At 33.8% G+C, this 10028-nt stretch overlaps 1 protein-coding gene across 1 annotated transcript; it reads right to left on the bottom strand.

The window, feature by feature from the left end:
• Positions 1-4556: 4556 nt before the first annotated feature.
• LOC114174388 (uncharacterized) lies at positions 4557-7511 on the bottom strand. Its single transcript, XM_085670012.1, has 4 exons — positions 7335-7511; positions 5811-6362; positions 5345-5729; positions 4557-5296 (listed from the first exon to the last, which is right to left on the bottom strand). The coding sequence occupies exons 1-4, from the start codon at positions 7509-7511 to the stop codon at positions 4557-4559; spliced, it is 1854 nt and encodes a 617-aa protein (XP_085526138.1).
• Positions 7512-10028: the final 2517 nt, after the last annotated feature.

The raw sequence follows: 10028 nt of genomic DNA, 5'->3' as shown, positions 1-10028 counted from the left end.
GATTCATAATGGAGAGTAGTTCTTTTGAAAAACTTTTAGGAAAAAAAAATTGAAAACAACTTGATTGTTTATTTTTTAATGAAAACGTTGGTATTTTAAATTTTCAAAAATATGTTGAATAAAACAAAAAAAAAAAATACGAGAGCGATGATCATTTTAAAAACATTTTATTATTAATTTTTTTATTTATAAAAACGAAAAAAAAAAGAAAAATAAAATACTAAGTTGATGTGGACGACTATTATAGTATTTCTTTTTAAAAGCGAATTTTAATTATTTACTTAGAAACGAAAATTATTATAGAAATTGATTATAATACGGACCATTTTAAAAGCTATTAATATGATAAGGAAAAACATGTAAAAGCTAACGTTCAGCACCAAAACCCACATCAATGTATGATTCTTTTTCAAATACATGAATGATATACAAATATATACTTAATAAACGGGATCCACATATTTATCATCATTTTGATTGAATTAGAAAGTACAACTAAATCTGCGCCACTTTTTCAAAACTGCCATTACGCTTTGAATTCAATCAAGCTTTTATATTTAAAGGTTTTAAATAATAAAACAAATGATTAAATGGTTATAGGCTTGGAAAAACCATGTATGCACCAACTGCAACTGTAAAAACATCGAAGACCAAAATCAAATCATTCTCAACATAGATAAAGATTAATACAATCTTACCAATACTCTTCCTCGGAAGAAGCGCACCAAAAAAAATTTGCCACAAAAACAAATGTCTCGATGAAGTTGGCAGCAAGGTGTGGTGGTTGATTGAGTAATTTCGAAAGTGAGGGAGTGGATTTTTTTTATGCTTAAGATTATGGAAAAGAACTCAAGAGCAAGATGAACCATGGGTTTTAGGTTTTTTAAGAGAGGTCTCTCAAGGTAAGAAAAAAATCCTTTATTCTTTTTTTTTTCTTGATGCGTTTATATATATATATATATATATATATATATATATATATATATATATATATATATATATATATATATATATATATATATATATATATATATATTTAAATCTAAAGTAATCTCATAAGAAGGTCCGTCTTAATTACAACAAATTTTAAAAGGTAAGAACTGGTCTTAATATTATCACATTATGGAAATCAAATCACAAAAAAATCAGAGCACAAAATCAAACGTGATCAGAACAAATTAATTATAATTAGAAAAAAGATATTCTTGAGAAACATATTAATATTTTCCTCATTTGGAAAAAGAAATATCATAAAATCAAAGCACAAAATCAGAGTAAATGATTCTAAATATTAGAACAGATTATGTTTCCAATTATTACACTAACTTCTTGATCTGGAGAAAAAACGACAAAGCATAGAGTGTGGGGATGAGAAAATTAAATTTGGGTTACTGTTAGTGGCAAGAAAAAGTAGTGTGGGAGTATAGAGTATCTTGGGCTGAAATAAAAACAAAGCCTCAAAAGAAAATACATAAAAAATTAAAACAATATTTATTTATATGTTTATCATTATTATTATTTAGAAAAAGAAAAACCAGAAAAATCTTACTTACTTTTTTTATTTTTATTTTATTTTTATTTTTTTTATTTTTTAAAAAAATATTTTATTATTTATTCTAATATTTATTTATCCGGACGAAATTGGGTGTTGACAGTTGTCCCTCTTTACTTAGATTTCTCTTGATAATATGAGAATTTTACATTTTCATATTCTCAAAGCAATATAAGTAAAGATAGAGACACAAATTTCGTCTGGTTTCAAAAGAAATAAAGGCCAAACATGAAATCAAAGGTCACAAAACAACAACCTCATTTCTAAAGGATTCAATGACCATTACCACGTAGAGGGCCCTAATTCGGAAAAACATAAACTTCTTGCAAACTAAATCTTCTTGAGAAAGATTAGACCAATCCCGAGGAGAGGGTCTACATCCAAAGGATTCGACGACTATTACCATGTAGAGGGCCTCGATCCAAAAACATAAACTTTTTGCAAATATGATTTCTTTTTGAAAAAGATTAGACCAATCCCGATGAGAGGGTTTACATCCAAAGGATTCGACGACCATTACCACGTAGAGGGCCCCGATCCAACAACATATATTTTTTGCAAATATGATTTTTTTTTTACAAAGATTAAACCAATCCCGATGAGAGGGTCTACATCCAAAGGATTCGACAACCATTACCATGTAGAGGACCCCGATCCAAAAACATATAATTTTTGCAAATATGATTTCTTTTTGAAAAAGATTAGACCAACTCCGAGGAGAAGGTCTACGTCCAAAGGATTCGGCGACCATTACAACGTAGAGGGCCTCGATCCAAAAACATATACTTTTTGCAAATATGATTTCTTTTTGAAAAAGATTAGACCAATCCCAAGGAGAGGGTCTACATCCAAAGGATTTGGCGACCATTACCATGTACAGGGCCTCAATCCAAAAACATATACTTTTTGCAAATATGATTTCTTTTTGAAAAAGATAATACCAATTCTTAGGAGATGGTCTACATCCAAAGGATTTGGTGACCATTACCATGTAAAGGGCCTTGATCCAAAAATATAAACTTTTTACAAATATGATTTCTTTTTGAAAATGATTAGACCAATCCCGAGGAGAGGGTCTACATCCAAAGGATTCGACGAACATTACCATGTACAAGGTCTCGATCCAAAAACATATACTTTTTGCAAATATGATTTCTTTTTGAAAAAGATTGGACCATTCCCGAGGAGAGGGTCTACATCCAAAGGATTCAGCGACCATTAGAATCTATAGGGCCTCGATCCAAAAACATAATTTTTTTGCAAATATGATTTCTTTTTGAAAAAGATTAGACCAATCCCGAGGACAGGGTTTACATCTAAAGGATTCGGTGACATTACCACGTAGAGGGCCCCAATCCAAAAACATAAACTTTTTGCAAATATAATTTTTTTTTTTTGAAAAAGAGTAAACCAATCCTAAGGAGAGGGTCTACATCCAAAGGAGAACCTGAATATTGTTTTACGTGTAGACAAACACAACGTGAATGCCTTTTGAAAAAGAAGTAGAGTGAGCCCAAGTGAAAACATGCCCCTGTGGGCCCTTATTTTCCTTTCTGAACCTTTCAAAATTTGTTTTGATGATAAAAATGAATGGTATGATGTGATGAGGGTGCATGAATGCATGGATGCATAAAACCCTTACTTTTCCTTCCTTTCCTTTTCTTTTTCTCATTTCTTTTATTATATTTACATTGTATTTTATTTTGTTTTTTCCTCTATGACACACTTTAGGAGCTAGTATGCATTTAGTGCATATACTCGTGATGTTTTATTGACACAAATATATCTTTTTACCAATATTTTTATTATTTTTAATTGCCAGCACAGTGTAACACAAAATTTTACAACAAAATTATGAAAACCCAAATGATATATTTTTTATCAAATAAAGTGAAATACAAAAAACTTGAAAACAATGTCGATATCCTTAGTTGCATCCTCGATCATGGAATCATCATGCATAGAATTTTTAACCACATTGGAGTTGATTGGCAACCATAACTCCTCCCCATCCATCCTTATGAGAATTAGTGCCCCATCGGAGAATGCTTTCTTCACCACATACTCACATACAGACAATTATAATTTAGAGTCCATTTGACTTTGTGGTCCCTTTTGTATAAGTAAAATCTTTTTCAAAACTAAATCACCTTCATGAAATTCTTTGGGATGCACCTTTTTGTAAAACATTTTTTCATCCTTCTTTTGTATAGTGTTTCGTGACATACCACGGTTATCCTTTTTTCCACAATGAGGTTAAATGGGTCAAAATTGGCCTGAACCCACCCTGCTTCTTCTAATTGAGTTTTCATTAATACTTGCAAGGATGGGATTTCCACCTCGAAGAGGAGTAGTGCTTCCATTCTATATACCAAAGAGAAAGGTATTGCCGCAGTTGAAGTACGCACTGACATACGATATCCATACAAAACAAAAGGAAACATATCATGTCAATCCTTATACATGACCACCATCTTTTATATAATCTTCTTTATGTTTTTATTAGCAGCCCCAACTGCCTCATTCATCTTCTGGCAATAAGGAGAAGGTTCTCAGTCATCCTCATTATCATCTTTCATATTGTCAATAGAGTGCTCAAAATTTGGAATATCGACATTAATATTTTTAAAACATTCATCATCATATTTGCATCATTTAAGTTTATAAAACGAATAAATAAAACAAAAACGATCAAAAATACAAATTACAAATGTTTTGTATCATCCCACTAAGCATAAAAGAAAAAAGTCATCCCGTAAAGTCCCTCCAGGTAAAGCAATAGGATAAACTAAAATTATTACATTTTCTCCAAATTAAACATCACGGGTAAATTCGTTATCTCTCAATTATTCAGCTACATGTCTAGAGGATAGGACCGCACAAAGTCTAAGCTTTCAAATCCACTTTCATCCTCAATGGGTGATATCTGAAAAACGTTAATCCATCTAACACTATGGAAGCTCTCTTTGATGTCACTGGTGCAAATCTTTCCTTTCTTTCGTTCTCATCCTTCTATGTGAGCTAGGCCTAGCTCCTTCTTTTCTTCTACCAGCCTTCTTTTGTCCTCTTTATCCCCATACCATACTTGCACGAAGTTCTTGTCAATCAAATTTTGTAGAAAATTTTTGAACATGTCGCACGCCTCGATGGAATGCTTAGCACCTGGATGGAACCTGCATGCATCCTTTAAGTTATACTCACCTTCCAACAATCCTACTGTTAGTAGTGCCTCAAAAATAAACCTTCGTGAACTCTTAATTTTGCTCACATTCTTCACCAACTTGTGTCCCTCGAGATCCATAGCATTTATCGAAGCATTATCATGCCCATAGAGGGGGTTGGCCTTAAAGTTGGATTTATTCTCTTGAAATTTTAACCACCTTGAGTCGATTAAAGTTTGCACTTTGTGTTTAAAAGACAAACATTCCTCAATAGAGTGACCAATGGCTCCCCCGTGATAATCACATGTGGCATTTACATGAAAATTCTTAGGATATGGCAGTTGCAATGGCTTCATCGGGCAAAAGACTACTAAAGCATTACGGAGTAGATCTGGTAATAACTCTGTGTAAGCCATGGGAATAGGAGTGAAATGAATAAAATTCCTTTCTTGATTCCTTTTGGGACTAGCAATTTGCCCTAAAGACTGGTTGAGATTTGTGTTAGCCTCAGTTTTCCAAGTGTTATTTGAGGCGTGTAGTTGCTGATTGAATCCCTGTTGTGGAGATTGTGCTTGGTGGGTAGCTGTCGTATGAGTCACATAAGGATGTCAATTCACATGTCGTTGATAACTTTGAGTGTGGGCTTGGTTTTCCCACCTTGGTACTATTGACGTTGCGTGCACTTTTACTTCCTTCTTGAAATTGAGCTTTTTAGGAGTTGTAGCCGCGAGTGGGCTATATGCAGTTTTTCCATTCTTCAACCTGATCTCTATCCTTTCACCTATGATGATAATATTAGTGAAAATTGAAGATACATTCCCTACCATGTGTTCATAGAATAGTGGTTGTAACGTGCTCACAAACATTGCCACAATTTCCTTATCATGAAGAGGGGGCTCCACCTGAGCAGCAAGCTCTCTCCATCGTTGGGCATACTCTTTAAATGATTCTGCATCCCTTTTGGCCATGTTCTGCAATTGCAATCGATCTAGCGCAATATTCATGTTATACTTGTACTGTTACAAAAAAGCATTTACCAAATCCATCCATGAGCGAATGTGAGACACCTCCAAGTGGGTATACAAACTCAAATCTACCCCAGCCAAACTGTCTTGGAAGAAGTGGATTAGCAATTTGTCATCATAAGCATAGGCAACCATCTTTTGACAATACATGGTTAGATGGCTTCTAGGGCATGTGGTACCCTTGTACTTTTTGAACTCTAGAACCTTAAACTTGTGAGGTATTGTTACATCACGAACTACGCTTAAACCTGGAACATTGCCAAACCCATAATTTCCACCTCTCTCGATAGCTCGTAGTCGTTCTTCTAAAATTTCCAATTTAGTTTTTGTTCCCTCAACATCTACGGATACGACCTGCATAGTAAGGCGTGATGTAATCTTATCCAAAGAGTTATCACCGATAGTTGTGTTTAAAGTCTTGGGCATTATAGTCTTTTGGGGTCCCCCAAAGGTGACCGCTTCATTCTCTGAAGTTTTGATCGGGAATGAGAAGGAACCATGCTCAGGCTCTGAATATTCTCCAACAGGTGGGGTGTAACCAAATGGCAATCCGTATGCTGGGAAAGCAACAAGAGCGACGTGAGTGTTTTCCTCACCCTTTGCTGATGAAGCTTCTCGTGAGGCCTTTAAGGACTTCAAGGCCTCCAATATTTGACCTACTTGGTTCTTTAGTTGATTGATATCTGCTTTTATTGTCTCTTGTACGGTTTTCCAGTAGGGTGCCTTGACTTTGCCGTATTTGTTTTTATTATTTTTTGCTTTATTATTTTTATTAAACATGAAAAAAATAAGAAAAAGAAATGAGAAGGAAAAACATAATGCAAAACGTTTAACTTATTAAACAAAATTATAAAGTTGTAAGTAAATTAACATGGAAAAAAGTCAATACAAACCCCGCCCTCTAAAAAGCTCATAAATCAAATGCAATAGAAAGAAAAACCTAATTTCTAGCCCTAGATATCATGCTCTTCATCTCTTTTATTAATTTCTTGCAGTTGTCAAAAAAGGCCTCAATCTTTTCCGGAGGATTAAAATCGCCAGTGCAAACTCAGCTTTAGATAGTAATCGCGGGATGTCTTCGATGGCTCCATTGGCTTAGGCAACCAACTGCGAAAAGCATTTCTTCCAATGTCTTATGTTCCATTCCTGCTCCAATGTGTAGTCATTCATCTGGGCAATCATCTATTGATATCTTTTCTCTGATTCTACTTGATGTTGGCATTCCTCATTCATCTTCATATCATAGGTCATCATTATCTCCTTCATTTGTTACTCCATCTTGTTGATCTTAATTTGGGCCTCCTGCAATATTTTTAATGCTTCCTTTTTATCTCTCTTAACCTTTTCATACATTTGATTCTTACAGTACTTAGATGAAGTTGTTACATCTCTTGCTCGAGCCCTTAATGTTAATTCAACGTTAGTTGTAGCAAGATTTTGTTTAACTCTAAAGCAATGATTCCTCTCTTCCCTCAGTTTCCTAAATAGCTCTTGGTACATCCTTGTATTTTCTTCATTATCACACCTAAGGTCTGAACATTCTTGTTGGAGCCTCTAGAGATCATTACTTAACTTGTTATTTTTCATCTTTATTACCTCCATTTCTCCTTTCAAGATCGTCACCTCCTCAGATCCTGCTGGTTGCGGTTGTTCTAAAGGAGGGAAGTCTGATTTGAAAGGTAGCTTTATCATTTTAACTCTCTCCATAATCCATCGATTGTAAGACATCTTATCCTCAATTATCCAGGACCTTGGATCTTCCTCCACATGCATAACCTCATCCCAAGCACACTTAATTTGTCAAATTAAATCGGGGGAAACTCCTTCCTCACAATGAGTCCATATGGGCACCAAAGCTCCTAGATTTGGAGCGCCCCGAATGGGATACTCATATTGTCGTTGAGCAAGCACAGGGTTATAATTTATGCAGCTCCTTAGGAAAATGTCCACATGAAATTATATGTGACCTAGATTGCCAAGGAAGGCACCATCTGATCTTTCCCCCATTCAAACTTGCAAAAAATTGAGCCCAATCCTTTGCCCCTTTAATTTCTTGCTTGTTTAATAAAACTTCTTCAACTGGACTTTCAGCATTTGAAATACCCTTATTAATTCGTGAGATGAACCATACGTACAACACAGGTAGACAACATAACCTCTTCTTCTTGAACTCATGGCAAAGGTTTAGACTTCTGTACACATCAGCCAAAATTGCATTATTTGGGCTTTCTGAATGATTTTTTTAAGCCACAAACACATTAATGGTGGTGTGGTCAACGATATTCTCCATGTTAGGGAAAGGCATGGCTCCGTAGAGTGTGAGAGCTAATGCATCCATGAATGTTTCTCCAAATCCTTCTTCAGCTAATTGCCGCAAACGCCACTCCTAACAGTTGAGATATGTTGGCCCGAGTATCTGTAGGGGACCTTGCCCTTCATTGACAAACCCAGAATATCCTCAAATTCTTCTTTTGTGGGTACTAACTAAAAATCTTTGAAGGTGAAACATCTTAACAGTGGGTCGTAGTATTAGGCCAAAGTTGTAATTGTTGCAACTTGAACTTCCACTTTCAGCAAACCTAATAAATTCCCATATTTCCTCTTGAAAGTATTCCTTGATATGGTCTTCATTCTTCTAGCTAACTCTCTCAAATTACTCAAATTACTTTCTGCAACCTTAATGGATAACTTTTTCTTCAAGGAAACAAAATCTAATTGCCTCTCGACTCCAAATTCCATGTTAATTTGTCTTTTCTTTTTAAACTTAATCACAGCTTTATAATTTTGAACCTAAAATTAAATAAACATGATGAGATGACATGGTAAAACATAAATACATGGATGCAATAATATGTTATGCATGATTTTATTACTAATTCAAAAATCAAGAGGAGAGAAAATAAATAAATAATGAGGAATAAAAACACGTGTATATCTCCCTTTGTGCCTTAACAGAGGTTTGGCACCTAATGGATCTAAGGTGAAATACATGTGCTTACTAGGATGGTTTCTAATGCATAAATATATCAAGGTCACTAGAGATATGGCCCACTTCATGGCATTTCCCACGACAGTTGGTAAACAACAAGAGGTGAGAGTACCAATGAAGCAAACAAACTCTAGCCGGGGTTCTCACAATGACCACTTGGAAGTACATCCACCATGACACTGCTACACAATCCCCTCTAATTCTAAAGTTACTCAGACCCGGGTATAGGACATCACTCATGTCATGCACACAGTGTATGTGTGTGAAGGAAGGATAATGCATACCCAGATCCCTCCCTGCAAATAAACAGAAAAAAACCAGACAAATATATATATATATATATATATATATATATATATATATATATATATATATATATAACAAAGTCAATTATCCTAGGATTCAAAATTCAAGCATAAAAATAAAACAATATGAACAAAAAAAAATCAATCATCCAAAATGAACAAAAATATATATAATAATAATAATGATAAATGAGAAAAAAAATAAAATAAATAAATATAAGAAAAAAAGAGGAATGAAAAAGAAAAGAGAAAAAAAAATTAAAACAACCACATTAATTTTATATATTTAATTAAATGGCCTAACTCTCTAAGGTTCCCAGTGGAGTCGTCATCTGTCGCAACCAAAATCGCGACGGAACAACGAACCAAAAAAAAAATAAAAAAATAAAAAGAGGTTTGGAGTTGCCATCATAGTTATTAAAGGAAACTATGAAAAACCAAAAAAAAAAAGAGCAAGGTCTTCGAAAACAGATTTGGGGTACGGGAGTTGGTTACACGTAGGGAAGGTGTTAGCATCCTACAACGCCCGTCCTAAGACGGTACCTTTAATTAAAATACAAATGGATGTAGTCTCCTTTAAATGTGTATTTTCAAAAAAAAAATAATAATAATAATAATAAATAAATAAATATGACAAAGAAAATACAAAGGCCACAAAAAAAAGATTTTTGTTTTTTGGGCCCGACAAGGATTACTCCTACTCCTACGTATCTCCATTCATAATGGAGAGTAGTTCTTTTGAAAAACTTTTAGGAAAAAATATTTGAAAACAACTTGAACTTCTATTTTTGAGTGAAAACGTTGATATTTTAAATTTTCGAAAATATGTTGAATAAAACAAAAACACTAAATACAAGACCGATGCAGATGATATTTTAAAAACATTTTATTATTTATTTTTTTTATTTAAAAGAACAAAAAAAAGGAAAATGAAATACTAAGTCGATGCAAACGATCATTATAGTATTTCTTTTTAAAAGCGAATTTTAATTATTT

This window comes from Vigna unguiculata, chromosome 2, assembly GCF_037176805.1.
Source record: "Vigna unguiculata cultivar grain cowpea cultivar isolate G323 ecotype 2 chromosome 2, ASM3717680v1, whole genome shotgun sequence".
NCBI classification, from domain to species: Eukaryota; Viridiplantae; Streptophyta; class Magnoliopsida; order Fabales; family Fabaceae; genus Vigna; species Vigna unguiculata.
Note: the sequence above shows the minus strand (reverse complement) of the source record. Positions and strands in the feature narration are given on the sequence as shown.

What these genes read in the sequence shown, in the direction of transcription:
- LOC114174388 (XM_085670012.1), bottom strand. Translation starts at nt 7,511, where the DNA reads ATGCATGTGGAGGAAGATCCAAGGTCCTGGATAATTGAGGATAAGATG. An exon ending in TCTTGAAAGGAGAAATGGAG is followed by an intron (nt 6,363 to 7,334) that starts GTAATAAAGATG and finishes AAGTCCTTAAAG; the next exon opens with GCCTCACGAGAAGCTTCATC. An exon ending in TCCAAGACAGTTTGGCTGGG is followed by an intron (nt 5,730 to 5,810) that starts GTAGATTTGAGT and finishes TTTTTGTAACAG; the next exon opens with TACAAGTATAACATGAATAT.